This window comes from Musca domestica, unplaced genomic scaffold (genome assembly GCF_030504385.1).
Source record: "Musca domestica strain aabys unplaced genomic scaffold, Musca_domestica.polishedcontigs.V.1.1 75, whole genome shotgun sequence".
NCBI classification, from domain to species: Eukaryota; Metazoa; Arthropoda; class Insecta; order Diptera; family Muscidae; genus Musca; species Musca domestica.
Window position 1 is genome coordinate 926,871 of NW_026712393.1, and position 22,860 is coordinate 949,730.

The 22,860-nt window shown below is 36.8% G+C and overlaps 1 protein-coding gene across 1 annotated transcript; it reads right to left on the reverse strand.

The window, feature by feature from the left end:
• Positions 1-2,002: 2,002 nt before the first annotated feature.
• LOC131806400 (tetraspanin-11-like) lies at positions 2,003-12,408 on the reverse strand. The gene is made up of 2 exons (XM_059130478.1): positions 11,822-12,408; positions 2,003-3,231 (listed from the first exon to the last, which is right to left on the reverse strand). The coding sequence occupies exons 1-2, from the start codon at positions 11,876-11,878 to the stop codon at positions 2,203-2,205; spliced, it is 1,086 nt and encodes a 361-aa protein (XP_058986461.1). The 5' UTR covers positions 11,879-12,408; the 3' UTR covers positions 2,003-2,202.
• Between the last annotated feature and the right edge of the window lie 10,452 nt (positions 12,409-22,860).

A 22,860-nucleotide genomic window follows, 5' to 3' on the forward strand; every position in this document is an offset into this window, starting at 1 on the left:
TAGGTCTGCGGCTAAAATATTTGAGTGCCCAAGGCTTTAATACACCTTCCAGAATATTTTCGAGACAATATTCGGCATTTGTCGATTAAAACGAGCGGAAAGCGACCATCGGCTGTTATGGCGGCCCACACCATCACCATGGCCGGCGCTTGAGTTCTGGTGGCCAACCGAAGGTGCACATTTACAGCTGACCTCTTTAGGGAGTAAACACGATCATTTTGTTTATTTACAAACTGGTGGACAACGAATGTTTTCTCATCGCAGAAAACCAAATTCGGCAGTTCACCACTACCGGCCAAGCGAAGCAACTCTTTAGCTCTTTTGAGTCTATTTTCTTTCTGTTGCGGTGTAAGTTCTTGCACTTTTTGGAATTTCAATGGCTTCACTCCGAGCTCATTTTTCAATATTTGCCGAATAGAAAATTGCGATATGTTCAACTCACGAGCCATTTTTCGGTCACTGCGACGTGGGTTTCGATCAAGTCGCTTCATTACTTTTCGAACCATATCTACTGATGTTGCTGTTTTTTTCGGTCCACTTCCTTGACGTCGGGCTACGCTACCAGTATCATGGTAACGGGCGATGGTACGAGACACAAAAGATTTATTCACATTTAAATGCTGCAGTGCTCTAACGATAGCCGCATGTGGTTTTCCAGCCAAATGTAAAGAAATCACACAATCACGCTTAAATTCCATCACGAACAACTTTTTTTCTGGAAATTTCATATTCATATCAGGCTTCTTATTTAGAGAAATATTTGAGCAAGCAAGTAGTAAAGAATTGCTAATTTGTTTCGAAAGTTATGACAGATAAAATTATTGAAAATTGTGACCGCAGAAGGGGTTGGCATATATTAATTAACTTCACAACCGATCTTGTGTTGGCAAAAATATTTGTATGTGTAAAATTTGAGGAGAGTTGTATGTTTATTCCGCTTTATTTGGGCGTTCGTTTTTCAAAATCTTGAACCCTATGTATGGGGGAGAAGAAATGGTTCGATATATACCACCTTTATAACACATCTTGGCGTTTTATTAGCTTCATGGGTATTAAAAATTTCGACACTTTGTGGGGGAGTTACCAGAAGGAGTGAGCCAATACATTCCATTTTCTCACCAGACCTTGGACTAATAAAATTGTGATGTGTGAAATTTAAAGACTATCGGACTCTTACATCACATTTTATAAGAGTTTTAATTATCCAAAATTTTGACCCTTTGTGGGGGAGGTCCCTGATGGAGTGGACCGATATTGTCCATTTTCGCACATGACCTATTAGGATTCGCAAAGTTCCAGAAAAATCGGATTATCGTTTCTTTTTCTGTGCAATAAATTATTTTCTTTGAAAATTTTGACATTTTGTGTGGGAGGTACCAGAAGGAGTGGACCGATATTGCCCATCTCCGAACTAGATTATTACGATGTACCAAGTTTGGATCAAATCGGGTACCCCCTTCAAGAGTTATCGTGCGCACCATCCAGCCAGACAGACAGACGGACGGACATCGGTAGATCGACTCCAAATGTTCTCAAACGGATTTGGTTCAAAGAGACCTAGGGTCTAAAACAGTTATTTCGACTAGGCACGTTTTGACCTATCAAATGATATATACCCTCTGTAGCCATATGGCTGAGGGTATAAAAAAGTCACCTTACATTTTACTCCAATATTATGAATAAACTAGACTTTAAGGAGCATATTAACGTCAAATTGTAATGGAAAACGACGGCAGGATTTTAGTGCTGCTCTATAATCCCTTTTTGAAATGCCACAAACTATTCCTAGCCATGACTTCAAGCTTCTCATGTACTTACACCTTTAAAAATACTTTCACAGAATAGATTCAATTCGAAGTCCTTTAGGAATTTTTGTAACTAAATTATTTTAAATCCTTCAGATTTCATGTCAGTTAGTCCCCACGATGCAAAAAAAGAGAACAAAATAAAACACTTTAAAATCTCACCAATTTCGAATAATATTCTTTGGTTTCGTTTTATTTTCAACATTGATGAAAAAATATTTGATACGGATAGATCAACCACATACAAAAACTACTTACGTACATATCTACTTATTTATGTCTATAAAAAATGCACAATAATTTATAATTTCAAATGAGCAAATCAGTTCAATAATTACACAACTTAAGACTATGATTTACTTTTATTACTCCTACATACTGGACGCGACAACTATAACTAAACTAAATAACTTCGTGTTGTTGGAACACTATAATCACTGGAAATCGGCTTGAATGTGGTATTATAACGATTCTTGTACAAATCACGCGGTTGAATATAGACCTCTTTGAAGTCTTCCGAAATATCACTGGGCACCCCATGTATAATAGCACCACGTGGCTCCTCGGCCATTCTCAACTCAACTTCGGGTTCATAGACATTCTCCACAATAGATTGTCGCCTTTTTACACGCGGCCGCAATTCCATAAAACTTTGAACTTGAACCTTTTTCGTTGAGATTCTCGTACAGGCCAGCGTGATGCTGAGCAGAACACAAAATTCCACCACGGCTATAATGAGACTTGCCGCCAAAAAGATGACATACTGTTGACGATACCAGTTATCTAAGTAGCTAAGGCAGGGCAATGTGAAACGATATTGTGTGTAGTCTTTCTTTTCGAACGATTGACACATACTCTCATTAGCCGGTTTGGGATCCAAATGACTTTTCTTATCTCCCGGATTATCCAAAATGCAACAGGTAAGAGGCACCACCCAATCACGTTGCCCATACGGCTGTAGCCTCCACAAAGATATCTCATAATCACTATCACTGATCATTCCACAACAACCAAACTTGGCCTGGGCCAAATCCATGGCAACGGTGAATTGTTCTCGCCCAGGAACTCCATAATTTGCCTGCAAAGCTTTGGTCATTTTTGTTTCATCCAAATTAATGCCCAGACAGTGAGGCCATAATGTTATGGCCAAGCACACAACGGATTCGGCTAAAAGTAGTACCACAACGGTCAGGAAATAAAAACTCAGACAGCAATAGGTATTCAAACAGGATGCCCAGAAACCCATCATTGCTGCAAGCACTGCAATTAGGCCGGCCATTGCCAGTCCAACAGATATGTAGTAGAAGAGGGGCTCGGGCAAGTCATTGAGTCGTTCACTTGTCGCAGCCAATAGCCGGGAAAGGAGTATTCTTTTTGTATCCGTAAAAAGATAGAAACCCGAAACGATAAGGATTGTGCCACATATCTGTAATGAAAAGGGAAATAATTACAATATCTTGCAATTAGTCAGACGTTATTCGTTTGATTGAAATGAAAGTGGTTTGTTTCTTAATTGGTACAATTTGAAGCATACTTTCAGGCGTCACAAAGTAATTTTACTTTTATTTACTTAAACAAAGAGACAACATAATGCTAATCTTTTATTCCTCGACAGATGCCTTCCTGAAATGTTTCAAAAATTTGCATTCCAAAGCGTGGCAGGTGACAGGTTCTCCTTCTCCCACTTTTTATACCCTACATGTCTTTGTGCATTTGTTTGTAACATGGAATAGGAAGCGAGGTAGACCAATAGTTACTTTTGATGATCTTCATAGAATCACTTTCTGAGTAGAATTATGCATGCCAGCCCATCTGTCCACGCATTCTAGTGAACAAAATGCTGGTCGAAATTATTATCCGATTGAGATGAAATTTTCCAAACAATATTTGTTTGGCCCAAGGACGAATCCTATTGAAATTTGTGAGATCGGATCTGATTTAGATATAGCTCCCAAATATATCTTGAACCGATTTCGGGTTAATTGTGCACCAAATGACCAATATCATTCCAAATGACCGAATTCAGTCTAGAAGCAAGTACATCAAATTTTGTGAAAATCGGTTCTGATATAGCTATAGTTCCCATGCATATGTTTCATCCGATTTGGTGTTTAAGTCCTCACATTCGTAATATGAACTCCACACGAAAGATATTTGGTACCAGATATCTTATAGAGCTCCGAAATACCTTTGCCAAATGTTATCGAGGTAGGGTAAGATTTGGATACAGCTCCCATATATATCCTTAATTCGATTCCAGGTTTATTGTGCAAATAATGGCTAATATCAACCCAAATAAACTGAATCGTGGACATTACGACTGAATTAATCCTAGAAACCAGTACTTCAAATTTGGTGTAAATCCATTCAGATATAGCAATAGCTCCCATATACAGGGTGATATGAAAAAACTGCAAACAAATTGAGACAGCTGTCATTTTAAGCCACTCGTCCGACAGCTGTTAAAATTATTCCAGTGACAGCTCATTATATTGTCTAAAAGCGTAAAAATCATTTTGGTGAGAATTTTCCAGAAAAAAAGTTATTCGTGATGGAATTCGAGCGTGATAGTGGGATTGCTTTATATTTGGCTCCAGCATTTAAATCTGAATAAATCTGTCTCGTACCATCGCTCGTTACCGTGATACTAGTAGCGTAGCCCGACATCGACGTCAAGGAAGTGGACGGATGAAAACAGCAACATCAGCAGAAATGCTTCGAAAAGTGAAGAAGCGACTTCATCGAAACCCGCGTCGCAGTGGCCGAAAAATGACTCGTGAGCGGAACATATCGCAATATTCCATTCGGCAAATATTGAAAAATGAGCTCGGAGTAAAGCCATTGAAATTCCAAAAGGTGCAAGAACTTACACCGCAACGAAAAGAAAATAGACTCAGAAGAGCTAAAAAGTTGCTTCGCTTGGCCGAAAGTTCTGAGTTTGTAAACAAACAAAATGATCGTGTTTACTTGCCAAAGAAGTCAGCTGAAATGTGAACCTTCGGTTGGCTACAGAATTCAAGCGCCGGCCATGGTGATGGTGTGGGCCGCCACTGCCGGTGGTCGCTCTCCGCTCGTATTAATCGACCACCAGGCCATCAGAATAAATGCCAAATATTATCGCCAACATGACTCAGAACCATCGCACTCAGCACGCGCCTCCAAAGAATGGTTACAAAATGAGGTTCCTCGCTTCTTTTCCAGCGCACAACGGCCACCAAAATCTCCGTATACCAATCCGTTGGACTATTGTGTCTGGAATATTTTGCAAAGCAAGGTTGGCACTAAAAAATACCAAAATATCGATCACCTCAAGTAAGCGCTTCGCCGGGAATGGGCCAAAATACCGCAGAGCAACATTCGGGCAGCGTGTGACGGTTTCATTGGCGGTTTGAAGGCCATAATTCGTCCCAAAGGTTACCAACTCGAACAAATCTAAACTTATTCTAATATTTGATGCTATTTCCGACATTTTTTGCTTTCATTCAATAAAATTAAAAAAAAATAATTGAAAATTATGGCATTTGACTTTGTTGCAGTTTTTTTATCTCACCTTGTATATCTTCAACCGATTTCGGGTTAATTGTCCACCAAATAGCCAATATAAGTCCAAATAAACTGAATCTTAGCAATTTCGACTGAATTCATCCCAGAAACAAGAGATTCAAATTTTTTGAAAATCGGTTCAGATATATAGCTATAGCTCTCATATATATGTTTCATCCGATTTGGTATTAATCTTATAGAGCTGAAAAAAGCCATTGCCAAATTTTATCGAAAACGGCTAAGATTTGGATAAAGCTCCCATATATATCCTTAATCCGATTTGAAGTTTAATGTGCCATAATTCGGCTAATATCAGGCCAAATAGAGGGATTTTCGGGAAGTATGTTTCCATTTTTTGGAACTCGCCTCCGATACATATCATGCAATGTTATTTGGTACAAAAGATTAAAATGTCTCCGTCAAATTTTATTGAAAATCGATTTAGAATTTCATATGCTTCCCATATATTAGTTCCATCTGAAACCAAATTATAACTGTTCTCATGCCAAATGTTGATAGGTGGTATGATCTAGTTCAGATAAATTCTTTTGTTACGGGAGCTCTACTAAATTTGCAAAGTGGTTTTGGGTATCATATGGTCGGCCCCGCCCGACTTTTGACTTTTCCTTACTGTTTTATCTTTAACATTTATATTGCATATTTTTAGGCGAGTTCCATATTAGCGTAAACTAGTGCTAAATTTATCCAAATGATTAAAATCCGATATTGATATTTCTCACGGTGGAGTGTGTGAAAAAGTCGGTTCAACCTAACATAATATCGATATATCCCTAATATGTCCACTATGTTGAAGAGTATCAAAATTAGTCGTTAAGAGTTCAATATTTTCAAAATGTTCGCTAATAATATTGAAAATAACGGGAAAATAACAACAACAACCCTCCTGATGCAATACCAAATTAATTTAGTTATGCTTCGATGATTGTTTTCATTTTTTTTTTTTTTGTTGTGTTGTCTTCTTCACTTTTTCTGTTTTGTTAAATTCATGTTTTGTTAAATCAACGAACAATAACAACAACACCCAACCACCATCATCCTCAGTCCTCAACGTAAAGCCACAGAGAGCAAACGATCGCCTGTAATTTAGAAGTTTTTGTTGTTTTGACTGATGGATAACACGATTTTTTGTTGTAGTTTTATAAGTTTTTTGTATTATAGTTATAATATTCGTAACCATTATATGGAGGGGGAGATATTCATAAGTATGTCTATCTGAAATGAATAATCGTTTCACTTTCTATAGAAAAATAAACAAAAGTTACACACATATGTACCCACATCCACAAAAAATCCAAACTGTTCGCATGCCCGCCCGAGAGTCTGACTTTCGTGAATCATTAAGTCGTCATTATTTTTGAAGATTTTTAACAAATGGTTTTTCAAAATAGATTTAACGCCTTGAGCATGTAATGCATGCAAATTTGTATGTTTATATACACCCATGTGTGTGTGTGTGTGAGTGGGGAAAATTGCTGATGGAAATTTTTGGGCGGTATAAATACATTTCATCAAATTTATTTTAAATTATGCTATGAATCTACAATATCTCCAAAGAGCAACAAGGTATCTAAAGGTAGTTTAAATAAAAAAAAAATTATTTTTTCAAAGCCTGCTAAAGGTGGTAGAGAATTAAATGCCAATAAATACTAAATGGGGTAAATGCTCCCAAAGGCTAGTTAATACAGGGTTGCCCGTATTCGACGGACCTTTGGGCCCATTCCAATCGACGAGGCTTGTCCGCAGGCAACATTCTTTGCGTCAATTGAATTCTGTACGGGAACAAATGCAAATCAATGCGAATATTCCGTTGTAAAGTGGACCGAGCCATGACCAACTGCTGAGAACGGCGTTTTTGGGATGTTCTTGGGGACCTCTCAACACTGGCTCGTACGGCAGCGATATTCTCGGCCGATCGCCTTGGTCGACTTTTATATGGTCTCTTCGGATTAGAAAGTGCCTTACCAGTCGAAAATTTTTCGTATAAACGCTTAATGGTGTTCTTAGAAGGCGCACTTCTCACATTTTTTAATGTTTTAAAAGCACGTTGAGTTTTCACAATTGGCTTCTTCTGTTGAATGTAAATTTCAACTATTTCAGAGCGCTCGCGTGGCGTGTATTGGTTCATGGTAAAAATCTGCTTGGACTGACGCTTCAAACGCGGTATGTCATTAAGCGATGTGACATCTTTGCCAAAAGTTATGGCGTTGCCAAATGGGTACGTCGAATATGGGCAACCCTGTACATTATGTTTCAGGCTTATGTCAAATATTACTAAATTAATTCTTAACCAGCAAGGAAAAGTCAAACGTCGGGCGGGACCGTCTATATAATACCCTATACCACCATGCATATTTAGTAGAGCTCTCGTAACATCAGCATTTATTTGAAGTAGATCATACCATCTATCAACACTTGCCTTTAGAGCAGTTATAGTTTGGTTTTAGAGGGAACTAATACATCGGAGACATATCCAATTCTGAATTGATTTTCAATAAATTTGATGGAGACATTTTAATTTTTTATACCAAATAACCTAGCCATAGGGGGCATGATATCACTTCGAGAAAGATTACATTATAAAACAAGTTGAAAAGCAGTAAGCTCGGCCGGGCTGAACTTTGAATACCCTCCATCATTTGGAACGAATTTGGAAATGTTCAAAAAATAAAATCCGTTAAAAATTCTGTTAAAATTTTAAAAATATCGAATATAGCCGTTATATTGGGGTCTATACGACGTGGCCCTACATAGGCATTGTTTGTTATAAGCCTTTGCCATATTATAAACGGGTATAATGTAGCATCTTCAAAATACCGTATATAGGGAGGTACCGTTATATCGGAGTTATACGAAGACCTGGACCTGCATAGACAATTTTCTGTCACAGGCTGTAGCATCCATTACGAACTTCATGTACGACATCTCAAACAATTTCGGTTAGTATTATACCTAAAATCGTCAAAATACCGAATATAGGGAGGTACTGATATATGGGGCCTATACAAAGACCTGGACCTGCATAAAAATTTTTATGTCACAGACTGTAGTTTCCATTACGAACTCTAAATACGTACTTTGAAACTATTCCGGTGAATAATGTCGCTTAAATCATCAAAATATCGAATATTGGGAGGTACCGTTTGAGGGGGGGGGGGGGGGGGGGCTATACAAAGACGTGGACCTGCATAAACAATTTTCTGTCATAGGCTGTAGTATCCATTTCGAACTTCAAATACCAAATTTGAAACAATTCCGGTGAATAATGTCGCTAAAATCATCAAAGTTCCAAATATCGGGAGGTATCATTATATGGGGGCTATATGAAGACGTGAACCAGCACAGACAATTCTCTGTCACAAGCTGTAGTATCCATTACCAACCTCAAATACCAAATTTGAAACAATTCCGGTGAATAATGTCGCAAAAATCCTGAAAATACCGAATATAGAGAGGTGCCGTTATATGGGGGCTATACGAAGACGTGAACCTGCACAGACAATTCTCTGTCACAGGTTGTACTATCCATTTCGAACTTCAAATACCAAATTTGAAACTATTCCGGTGAATAATGTCGCTTAAATCATCAAAATACCGAATATCGGGAGGTACAATTGTATGGGGGCTATATGAAAACGTGGACCTACATGACCCATTTACGAACTTAACCTGCCTGCCTATATATACTTTGTTGGGTCTGAGTATTTGAAGAGTTACAAACGGAATGACAAAGTTAATATACTCTCCATAGAATGGTGGAGGGAATAAAAATATATATCGGAGCCGAGTTCCACAAAATGGAAGCGTACGTCTCGAAATTTACACCATTTGGGCTGATATTAACCATTATTTGCACAATAAACTTGAAAATCGGATTAAGGATATGTATGGGAGCTATATCCAAATCTTAGCCGTTCTCGATAAAGTTTGGCAAAAGCATGTCCGAGCTCTAAAACCCCAAATCGGATGAAACATACATATGGGAGTTATAGCTATATCTGAACCGATTTTCTCCAAATTTGATGTATATGCTTCTAGAATGATTTCGGTCGGATCAAATAAATTGGTCACACAAATATTTTTTGGAAAATGTAATCTCAATCGGATAATAAATGCGACCTGAAATTTATTCACAAGAATAAATGGACAGACGGACTGACATGCATAAAACGACTCAGAAAGTGATTCTGTGAAGATCCTCAAAAGCAATATCAAACTTTGGAATTTTATGTCTTTCCCTTCACCCAATACAAAATTTAGTACCATTCAGTACTTTTCGTACAATTTACCCAATACCAAATTGTAACAAATATAGTATCATTTAGTACATATAAGTACGAATTTCCGAGAGTTCCTACGTAGCCCAATCCAATACTCCAACAATAATCTTAATAACAAATTTCAGAATTCCACGCCTATCGGTTCACCCAAATACAAATTGTACAAATTATAGTACCAATTAGTACACATAAGTACGAGTTTCGAAAAGTTGCCTCTTTAACTCAATTCAATACTCCGACAGTAATCTTAATTTCAAATTTCAGGATTCCAGCTCTATCGGTTCACGCAAACCCAAATTGTATCAAATTTAGTACAATATAGTAGACATAAGTAAAAAAATCTCCATAGATATGCATTAATCCAATCCTGTTCCCACAGTAATACCAAATTCAAATTTTAGGATTCCGCTCGTACAAATTGTATCAATTTTAGTACCATTGAGTACACATAAGAACGAAGTTCCAAAAGTTCCTACATAACTCAATCCACTACCCCAATAGTAATCCTAATACCAAATTACAGTGTACCTGCTTTATAGGCTCTCCCAAATCGAAATTTTAATAAATTTAGTACCATTTAGTACTTTTCGTGTACATAAGTATACATTTTGAAAATTTCCTCCATAAACAAATTCTACACTCCGCCAGTAATGTCAATTTCAAACTTCAGGATTCCATCCGTTCTTCAAAATTCAAATTGTACTAAATTTGGTACCGTTTAGAACTTTTCGTATATGAGTACCTCTTTACATCGACTCTGCTTCTCAACCTTGATTACCGTTCCAATTTTCAAGTTTTTAGGTCTAACCGTTCACATGATGAGAAATGACACTAAATGAAGTACATTTTTGTACACTTATAGTGCGAATATCTAAAAACACTTGGGTACATCAAACATACACTCCATTAGAGACCCTCATTCCAAATTAAAGAGTTCTAGCTCTACTGCTTTCTCAAATACAACGGTAACCATATTTAGTACCTTTTAATACTTTTCGTACCGTTCAAGAACAAATTTCCAAAATTGCAGCCGTATCTGACCCTTCCGGCCAAGAGTGACCCTCAACCAAAATTTCAAGATTTTTAATGTTTCGGTTCATCCTGTTATCCGATGATATAAGAAATGATTAACTCAACCTTGATTACCATTCCAAATTTTAAGCTTTTAGCTCTAACCGTTCACATGATACCAAATGTGGTACATTTTTGTACTTTTCGTGCACTTATAGTGCGAATTTCTAAAAACCCTCTGGCACATCTATCATAGACTACATCAGTGACCCTCTTTCTAAATTGAAGAGTTATAGCTCTACTTTTTTCTCAAATACAACGGGTACCACATTTAGTACCTTTTAAAACTTTTCGTACCGTTCCAGTACGAATTTCCAAAAACCCAGCCTTATCTGACCCAAGAGCGACTCTCAACCAAAATTTCAAGATTCCAGCTTCAACCATCAGTCTATCAATTACTTCACTCTTTTATTAATATAGATAATGTTATTATTATTTCGGTTCACCCTGTTAGCAGAGGATATAAGAAACGATTAGCTTTCCACTTGGCCGAATTTTACGCCACTTACACTTGACGTGTGTGTGTTGGCGTGGGGGGAGGGGGTCAAAAGACTCAACCGAAGCTTCAACATGACATACTAGCAAACATAATGCTTTGGACACAATGTCAATGTTGTTTTTCAATTGCGTATTAGACCATATACGGAAGACAGACCGTACGATTCGGTTCTACAAACATACATTTTTTGTTGGAACGCGCTACCATAAATGACAATTCAATTGCAAAGAAAGAGTCACCATTCAATGAGTCAATGTTAATTAATTCGAAAATCATTATCACTCGAACAAACTGCGTGCGAAGAGAACGAAGAAGCCCTTGGTAAACTGGGAACTATAACGGTCTGGCCAAAACCACAGCCTACGAAGAAACGGGGATTGTTTTGAGTAAATCAAATTCAAAATAAACTTTGTGGTTTATCAGCTAGTCAGTTGGAAATGGAAGAACCTTGTGTGTACTTCACCCACATAGAATAGTTTCCCCATAATTGCTATTATGAAAAAAATAAATAAATTACAAAATTTTAAATAGCTACTAAATAGATTCCGTATGTATGTAATTAGGTCTTTGTAATGACGTATGGAGATGCAGGTATTTATACTTACTAAAAATAAAAAATTACAGCAATTGAGCAAAAGTTTATGATTGCAAAAGCGACCCATTGTGCCGGGCGATGTGGAGCATAAATACAAGCTAATAATCCAAACTGCACTGAATTGGACTACAATGGACAGGTCGAATGGATTTGGTGTGGATAAAAGATGTATGGATTGTGGACCAAAAATTGTTAAAATTTTAAATTCAAATCGGACTTTGAATATTTTAATTCATTTTCCAAACAAATCACATTTTCTCCAAGGTTTCCTCCAAATATGATGGTAGTTCCGTTTTTTCGATATGATTTGTAATAATTCAAAAGTTCTTTTTAATATTCACACGCTATTTCGTTTTTGTTTTCTTATTCATATGCCATTCTCATTATCCATATTTGAGAACGTTTTTGTTGTTATATTTCTTATTCTTTTGTAATCAAACAAACAGCCAAACAATGCCTTAATTTATCTGAAAACGAACACCAAGTGCTTGACTATTTTATCACTAGTACTAGTATTTCACTGCATAGTCATGCACCCATATTTTATTGTTTGAAACCAACCGATCCGTCGTTACACCACATACGATCTGAACCGTAGCTTAGCTTTTTTACAACTAAATGAGCAGCAGCGGCGGCCACATTTTGTGGCAACATGACGTCGGTGGTGTAGTTCAATGGTTATGGTTTACGTCGACGCCGGCTTCGTTGGCGTCATTATCATTGATCCATTGCAACCGCGAGAGACCACACACTACAGCAGAGAGCTCTCACCTTTGCTCTGGAGTGGAGCCGTTAAATGATATTCAAAAGTCGTCTCTTGTTTTGTTTACATTTGTTTTAATGATGCTCTTGTTTCTCTACATTTTATAGATTCTCAATTTGGTTTATTACTAAATCCATGGATGGAAAGTCAGAGTTTATAAACCAGTAAAGAAAGTCCTAAAGTCCACTTTGCTAATTTAGTAAAGCTCCACGTAACAATTAAAAGCTTTTATGGGGGAATTCAATCAAATTATAATTATAATCTAAAGTTCAAAGGACTAAATATGCCGAAGCATTTGTATCTTTTATATTCGGTCTTGTATTGTCCATTTGGTGCAAAATTAATTTGAAATCAGATAAAGATATATATGGGAACTATATCCAAATCTGAACCGATTTCGATAAAATTTGGCAAAGATATTTCTGAGCTGAATTTGATATATTTCCCTGAATATCATTGTTACGGAGTGCATATTACGGCTGTGGGTAACAAATACTAGAAATCGGATGAACAATATATATGGGAGCTATAGCTATATCTACACCGATCTTCGCCAAATTTGACATACAAGCTTCTGGACTCAATTCGGTCGTAAGTGCCAAATTTCATCCCATTTGGGCAAATATTAGAAGTTTGGTGCACAATAAAGTGTAAATCGGACGAAGTTATATATGGGAGCTATATCCATATCTGAATTTAGCAAAGGCATTTCTAAGCTGCATTTGTTATATTTCCCCAAATATTGTTGTTACAGAGTGCATATTACGGCTGCGGAGGACAAAAATAACAAATCGGATGAACAATATATATGGGAGCTATAGCTATATCTGAACCGATTTCGATCAAATTTAGCGTACTTATTTTCAGTTGTATGTGCAAAATGCCATACTATTCGGGCTGATATTACACGTTTGGTGCACAATTAAAGGCAAATCGGACGAAGATATATAGGGGAGCTATATCTAAATTTTTACCGATTATCTCCAATTTCAATAGGGTTCGTCCTTGGGCCAAACAAATGATTTGTGTAAAATTTCATCTCAATCGGATAATAAATGCGACCTGCATTTTGTTCACAAGAATACATGGACAGACGGACTGACATGCATAAATCAACTCAGAAAGTGATTCTATGGAGATCCTCAAAAGTAACAAACTGCTGGACAGCGAATGTTTTCTCATCGGAGAAAACAAAATTCGGAAGTTCACCACTTTCGGCCAAGCGAAGCAACTCTTTAGCTCTTTTGAGTCTATTTTCTTTCTATTGCGGTGTAAGTTCTTGCACGTTTTGGAATTTCAATGGCTTTACCCCGAGCTCATTTTTCAATATTTGTCGAATAGAATATTGCGATATGTTAAACTCACGAGCCATTTTTCAGCTACTGCGACGCGTGTTTCAATCAAGTCGCTTCTGTACTTTTCGAACCATTTCTGCTGATGTTGCTGTTTTCTTCCGTCCACTTCCTTGACGTCCGGCTACGTTACCAGCATCACGTCAACGAGCGATGGTACGAGACACAAACGATTTATTCACATTTAAATGCTGGAGTTCTCTAATCATAGCCACTTGTGGTTTTCCAGCCAAATATAAAGAAATCACACTATCACGTTTGAATTCCATCACGAATAATTGTTTTCTGGAAAATTCTCAACAAAATGCTTTTGTACGCTTGTAAACAATATAATAAGCTGTCACTGGAATAAATTTAAAAGATGTCGGACGAGTGGCTTAGAAATGACAGCAGTCTGAAGTTGGTTGCAGTTTTTTCATCTCACCCAGGATTTGAACCGATTTTCACCAAATTTGATGTACTTGCTTCTAGATTAAGTTCGGTCGAATGTGCCAAAATTCATTTAAGTTGGACTGATGTTAGCCGTTTGGAACACAATTAATCCGAAATCGGTTGAAGATATATATGAGAGCTATATCCAAATCTTGATAAAATTTGGCAGAGGTATTTCCTGGCTATATATGATATCTGGTATCAAATATCATTCTTGAGGAGTGCACATTACGAATGTGAGGGACTTAAACACCAAATCGGATGAAACTTATATATGGGAGCTATAACCGATTTTCACCAAATTTGTATACTTGCTTCTAGACTGAATTCCTTCGGATGTGCCGAAATTCAAGTCACTAGGACTTATATTGGTCATTTGGTGCACAATTTACCCGAAATCGGTTGAAGATATATATGAGAGCTATATTTAAATTTGAACCGATTCTCACCAATTTAAATGGAGTTCGTCCTTGGGCAAAACAAATATTGTTTGCAAAATTTCATCTCAATCGGATGATAAATGCGACCAACATTTTGTTCACAAGAATACATGGACAGACGGGCGGACAGACGGACTGACATGTATAAGCCGACTCAGAAAGTGATTCTATGAAGATCCTCAAAAGTAATTATGGGTCTAACTCGCTTCCTTCTCCATGTTACAAACAAATGTACAAAGACATAATATGTACCCTTGCAGGGTATAAAAATTGTCGTACGTATCATTGATCAAAGGTAAGATTTTCACAATTTTATTATCCCCATCTCTGCACAGTGAGCGAGAGTAAGAGATAGAGAGAATGATTACATGATAATGCCTCTCAGCTCATGGAGATATAGTTACGTGCCCAGCCAAATGGAACATTTCTTTTATTGTAAACAAACAATAGTAAACATATTGGAGTAAAATAAATAACAACAACCACTAAATGGAGCTATGAAGTGTTTGTTGTGAAAGAAGAAATTAACCTGTAAACAAGTATGTGTGTGGATATTTAAGTACTCTAAAATATTATTACAACAACTCATAACGACGGATGTTGAAAAACAAATTTACAAAACCATTGACACCGCCAAGGGCCTAGTAACAAACAGATGCTTTCACATGGATTGGGGGAACAGAGTTTTGGTTAGAATTTGAGTGTTTGGTGGTTTCTGAGGTCATGGTACTCTGAGGTTGATATGAAAAACTTTCAAACCTAAAAACTTTCAAAACTTATGGTCAAGTATCGGAAGAATTAAAACGACAAATTTTGAGAAAAGTCTTAGTTAAAGTGAATTTTTATTTTACCGATTTTTGTCGGTAGTTAAAAAAAAAATAATTATTAGAGAAAAAACTTAATCGTATAATCCCTGAAGTACCTTAACATTATAAAATCCGTTACCACAATGTTCTAATTTTTGAAATATTTTTAGAAACATCTATTTTTTTTCTTTCAGATAGATTGGTTTGCTGATTTGGGATTGAGTTCTATGCAACCGAAAACGTGACTATGGTTAAATGAGCCGCACACGATGGTCTCCAATACCAAATTCTAAAATACTTTACATATTTGGACCCTTTTTAAATATGGCTTAAACATCCACACATCTACACACATTTCTGTGAGTGTGTGTGTGTAAACACTCCGATGAATAATGTTAATGTAAAACAAATGGGTCCGTTTTGCTCCAAATTTCATGATTCATGATGTTGTCTGGTTGACTCGTGCTTTGTGATGCCCCTTTCGCCACAATGAGAGGTTCATGTTTTGTTGAGCGACCATACCACGCTGATCCCCAACAAAGCGTAACAAACAAACGTTAATATGTACGTACGCCACAGTACAGAGCAATCATTGGGGTCAAAACATTAGCGCTCTTTGTTACAATTAAATTAATTCAAACACTCAGCCCAAATGCATGAGGCCGCTATGAACATTTCAATGTGGGGATACTTTCATGCCGAACAGATCAGACAGATCATGGGTGTTCATTCATATGCACGATCGCCGGCCCAACTTTCTATCGCTTGTCATGGTGGCTTATTCATAACTACAAACATTGAGCTGATGTTCATTTGTATATGTGTGTATGTTCTTCTATCTCTTCTGGTACTCCAAATAACACATACTCCCCCTCATTGGAAGTGTAGACAAAATAATTCGGAAGTTAAACAATAGAAGTATGACTTGATTTTGCATTCAAATGGTCATCCCACACTGGCCGAGTTCTGGGCCGTGGGGAATGATTGGGAGTTTCATATTTCGCACAGTGTGCTTGAAAAATAGAGAGGGTGTATATATATATATATATATAGGTTATAGATGTTTAAGATAACCTAATAATTTGTACAAAATGTAAACCAAAAATCCAAGGAGAATCTATGAAGAGAGCAATTTTGGTGTTTGCAAAATTATTACTGCTAATTTTTTCTCAAAAAGAATTATCCGTGGATGCAAAACTGTTTACAAATTTCAGGCAATAATTTACTCCTCTTAATTATTTTTTTCAGATAATAATCATTCAATATTGACGATATTAACTAACTTTCTTGACTTTTTTCAAATATTTAATTAGTAAAAATTATCCCGTAACATCGGCTGATTGAAAACCCACTGCCGAATCAAACATTTTCACAAATTCTCGGTAATAAATTACTTTTTTTTTAAATTATTTTTCAGATTATAAGCATAATACAATGTTAATATACCAAAAACGAACGGTGGTGCAGAAACAGATGTAATCAATAGGCCAAGAAAGCGGACGACTGCTAGTCGTATGGAGTAGTCCAAATATGTCCAGAACAACCAAACTTAAATTATTCGAAGCATGTCTCAAATCATTTATCCTATACGGCAGTGAAACCTGCTTTTTGCAAAACACCATCAAAAAAAGTTACAGTTAGTTATAAACAAATGCCTTAGGATCACATGCTTAAATAACCAAGAAGGCCATCGAATGGAAACACAAAGAATCACGAAATAGATTTAAGACAAAACAAAAATCAGTAGTTTTTTTTATTCAACACCAATCAGGGGTTGTTATGATATGTATTTTTTTAACAATTTTAACGAATTTAAATAATTTTTTCATTCAAAATTTTCATTTTCAAAATTGGATTGGCAGTTCATTGTCCCAGCAACTGTGTCGATGCGACTACCTGTACTCTGGAGTTATCAATATCATCAGCTGATTAAGAAAACAGGTGTTTCAGGCAATAATTGACTCCTTTTACTTATTGTACCCTCCATCTTGGAAAGGAGGGTACATTAACTTTGTCATTCCGTTTGTAACATCCTTAAATATCCTGTCTGTTGAAATCACGATACGTCAAGAGCGCCAAAACTTAGCAGAACAATATGCATTGTGTCTAGAATGGTTGGTATTGAAAATGAGATATATCGGTCCACGTTTTGTTATAGTCCTCATATAACGGTACCTCCCGATATTCGGTATTTTGATGATTTATGCCACATTTTACAAAGGATTTGTCTGAAAATTGGTATTTGTAGGTCATAACGGGTCCCAGTTCGTGTGGCGAGACATTGTACTTATAGGTCCACGCTTTGGTATAGCCCCCATATAAAGGTACCTCCCGATATTCGGTATTTTTTATTATTTTTGCCCCATTTTTTCACAGATTTGTATAAAAATTGGTATTTGTTGGTCATAATGGGTTTCAGCTCAGGTGGCGAAACATTGCATGTATGGGTCCACGATTTGGTATAGCGCCCATATAACGGTACCTCCCAATATTCGGTATTTTGATGGTTTTTGCCACATTTTTTAACTGATTTGTCTAAAAATTGGTATTTGTAGGTCATAGTGGGTCCTAGTTCTTGTGGTGAAACATTGTATGTATAGGTCCACGTTTTGGTATATAATAACCATATAACGGTACCTCCCGATATTCGGTATTTTGATGATTTTTAACACATTTTTTCACGAATTTCTCTGAAAATTTGTAGTTGTAATTTATAATGGGTTCCAACTCCTTTGGCGAGACATTGGCGAGTCCACGATTTAGTATAGCCCCCATATAACGGTACCTCCCGATATTCGGCATTTTAATGGTTTTTGACACATTTCTAAGCGGATTTTTCTAGAAATTGATATTTCTTGGCCTTAATGGGTTCTAGCTCTTTGTAGAGGTCCACGTTTTTGTATAGCCCCATATAGCCGTATTTCCCGATATTCGGTATTTTGATGATTTTTGGCACATTTTCCCATGAATATGTCTAAAAATTGGTATATGTGGGTCATAATGGGCTCTAATGTTTCCTTTACCCTAAGGTGGAGGGTATTAAAAGTTTGGCCCGGCCGAACTTAATGTTTTTTTTACTTGTTTTTTTTTTCAGATATTAACTAACTTTGATGACTTTTTGCCATACAGGGTGAGATAAAAAACTGCAACAAAGTCAAAAGCCATAATTTTTATACCCTCATATATCATATGCCTAGAGAGGGTATATATTATTTGATACGGTCAAAACGTGCCTAGTGGAAATAACGGCTTTAGATCATAGGTCTCTTTGGACCAAATCCGTTCCAGGACATTTGGAGCCTATCTAGCGATATCCGTCCGTCTGTCTGTCTGGCTGGCTGGAGCACACTCTCGAAGGAGTATTCGAAGGGAGTATCCGATTTGAACCAAACTTGGTACATCGTAATATTATTGTCAAACTTAGATCTAGTTCGGAGATGGGCGATATTGGTCCACTCCTTCTGGTCTCCCCTACATGTCATGTCAAAATTTTCAAATAAAATAATTCACTGCACAGTAAGAGAAAGAATAATCCGATTTTGCTTCAACTTTGCAAATCCTAATATTTGCATCAGTGCTAGGTCAGGTGCGAAAATGGACAATATCTTTTCACTCCACCAAGTACCTCCCACACAAAGGGTACAATTTTGAATAATTATAACTCTTATAAAATATGAAATAAGTATCCGTTTGTCTTCAAATTACACACACCACAATATTTCTATTAACTAAAGGTCTGCTGTAAAGATAGAATATGTCGGTTCACTCCATCTAGTATCTCCCCCCGCATGAGGGCAAAATTTTAAATGTCTATTAAGCTCATAAAACGCGAAATTAACATCCGATTCACTTCAGACTTGGCACATCTCAATATTCCATCAACACAAGATCTGTTATAACGTTGTAGAAATCGGATCATTCCTTCTGGTACCTCACCCACAAAGGATCAAAGTTTTGAATAACCAAAACAATTATAAAATCCGAAGTAAGCATCCGGTTCTTTTCAAATTACATACATTACAGTATTTTTATTAAATCAATGTCTGTTGTGAAGATGGAATATATCGGTCCACTCCTTCTAGTACCTCCCCCACATGAGGGCAACATTTTAAATATCAATGAAGCTCATAAAACACGAAATTAACATCCGATTCCATTTAGACTTGGCACATCTCAATATTTCCATCAACACAAGATTCGTTATAAAGATGATAGAGATCGGACCATTTCTTCTGGTACCTCTCCCACATAGGGTTCGAGATTTTGAAAAACAAAACGTGCTTATTTCGTTTCCTTTATAAGCATCCAAATTTTACACACACAAACATTTTTGCTAACAGAAGATCTCTTGCGAATATTATATATATCTGCGAACCACTTCTGGTACCTCACCCACAAAGGGTCATAATTTTAAATATTTTTATCTGTCATAACTTGCGAAACAAGTCTGCGATTCTTTACAACTTGCTATCTAAATATTTCTCCTTACCAGAAGTCTGATATGAATATGAAAACTATCGGAATTTATGATTTCGCATAAAATTGCATATAAATGTTCGATTTCCTTCGAATTTTGCACATACCAATATTTTTATCTGTATTAGATGAAGTATGAAAACGGAATACTTCGGAATATTTCCACAGTTTCCAAAAATATTTATCAACTGCTTCGGAACCTCCCAAATAATGGGTCAACAGTTAGAATAATCATAACCTAAGGCTGGGGGTATACATCTGTCGGCAAAACCGACTGATACTGTTTGACTTGTTTTTAAACACCTTCGGTCGTGAATCTGAAGACAGCAAATTTAGATTATTCTTGCTCTATGTGAAGTAGAGCCTTTGTTACCACATGACATCCCCAAATACTGTGCCTGGGAGAAATTGATATTATGCACCCACACAGTTGATGGTGTCAACAAAAGCAGTCGCATCAACTCAATAGAATTTTTGTGTTGTTTTTGTCTCATTAAAAAATATCGCTGCCGCTCCGTGCGAGATATTTGATGATTTTGCAGAGGTCATCATAATTTGGTGACATTAGCTTCATCATCTTCGTCGTCATCATCAGGGGTTTGAATGAAAAATTAAATAAAAAACGTTGTTAATATTAAATTAAAATTTGAATTTTTTTATTTATAGATCGAATGGAGAGAGGAAAAACAATAAAGAGATAGTAGTTGATTGTTCATAAATTATATTTTGAGTTGAGTTCTCTTCACTGTTGTACGTTTAGTATATTTAATGATTTGAGAGGATCAAACTATAAAAAAAAACAATTGGGATCACATTTAGCATAGAAATTTGTAGTACTCTAAGAGGTTTGGTATTGGGGCTATAACGACCCACGTTTAGGGATAAATCCAAATGTAAGGGTACCTCCTAACATTCCGAATTTTGAAGGTTCTAGCTTTAACTTTCAACCAAATATTTGTAATAAGTAGCTAAGTTATCCCCTCGCAAATAATACAGGGTGAGATGAAAAAACTGCAACCAACTTCAGACTGCTGTCATTTCTAAGCCGTTAGCTGTTAAATTTATTCCAGTGATAGCTCATTATATTGTACAAGCGTACAAAAGCATTTTGGCGAGAATTTTCCAAGCGTGATAGTGTGATTTCTTTATACTTGGCTGGAAAACCACAAGTGGCTATCCTTAGAGCACTCCAGCATTTAAATGTGAATAAATATTTTGGGTCTCGTACCATCGCTCGTTACCGTGATACTGATAGCGTAGCCCGACGTCAAGGAAGTGGACCGAAGAAAACAGAAACATCAGTGGAAATGGCCACGTCGCAGTGGCCGAAAAATGGCTCGTAAGGTGAACATATCGCAATATTCCATTCGGCAAATATTGAAAAATTTGCTCGGGGTAAAACCATTAAAATTCCAAAAAATGCAAGAACTTACACCGCAACAGAAAGAAAATAAAATTAAAAGAGCTAAAGCGTTGCTTCGCTTGGCCGAAAGTGGTGAACTGCCGAATTTGGTTTTCTCAGATGAGAAAACATTCGTTGTCCAGCAGTTTGTAAACCAAAGGGCAAAATGATCGTGTTTACTTGCCAAAGAGGTCAGCTGAAAATGTGCACCTCAAGCGCTGGCCATGGTGATGATATGGGCCGCCATAGCAGCCGATGGTCGCTCTCCGTTCGTAGTAATCGATAAGTATCAGAATAGATGCCGAATATTACCGCAAAAATATTCTGGAGGGTGTATTAAAGCCTTGGGCACGAAAACATTTTGGCCGCAGACCTTGGACATTCCAACAGGACTCAGCACCATCGCACACTCCGCCCAAGAATGGTTACAAAATGAGGTTCCTCGCTTCATTTTCAGCGCACAATGGCCACCAAAATCTCCGGATACCATTCCGTTGAACTATTGTGTCTGAAGTATTTTGGAAAGCAAGGTTGGCAAGCAAGCGCTTCGCCGGGAGTGGGCCAAAATACCGCTGAGTAACATTGGGGCAGCGTGTGACGGTTTCATTGGCCGTTTGAAGGCCATAATTTGTGCCAAAGGTGACCAATTCGAACAAATCTAAACTTATTTTAAAATTTGATACTATTTCCGACATTTTTTGCTTTCATTCAATAAAATTTAAAAAAAAAGTTAAAAATTATGGCGTTTGACTTTGTTGTAGTTTTTTATCTCACCCTGTATTTCATTATGCGTCTTCTAATTATAATACGCTCCTATTTTGTATGTTTCAAAGGCATTTTTCAACCAACCCTGATATTCAGAAATTCGAACCGAACTAGGTTTACTTTTGCAGTTTAGGTTTTCATTTGATCAAAATTCATCTCAAAGAAAACTTTTAATATCGGCCCACGTTTAGACAACCTTCAGAACATGAAACATCTTCTTGTTCTTAGAGTTTGGAGTAGATGCCACAAATGATAGCCCCCTAAAGTGGGTATTTTTTAGATCCTATATTTTAAGGTCATTTTTAAGTGTCCTAAATTTTGGGCAACCAATATACAAAGTAGCTGTTCTCCAACGGTTAGGTCGGAAAATGCACAAACTGCTGTTGAAATATCTCTCTTGAAGTCAGAACATCTGTACTTTTCTCCAAGCATTTTAAACGCACTGCATACAACTCCCATACCGTGGTAGGTTTCAATATCCTTTCTTGTTTAGAATTTAATTGTGAAACCGTCATCCTGTATCTGTTTCTGGTTCCTGTGATATTTGGATTTCGTTACTGTTTTGTTCCTGCAAGATTTAAATGTTTTTCCTATGAGACAAATAAAAACCACA

Coding starts and splice junctions, on each gene's coding strand:
- LOC131806400 (XM_059130478.1), bottom strand. CDS start 11,878: ATGGGTCGCTTTTGCAATCATAAACTTTTGCTCAATTGCTGTAATTTT. Junction 3,232..11,821: donor GCTGTAATTTTTTATTTTTA/GTAAGTATAAAT, acceptor TTTTCATTACAG/ATATGTGGCACAATCCTTAT.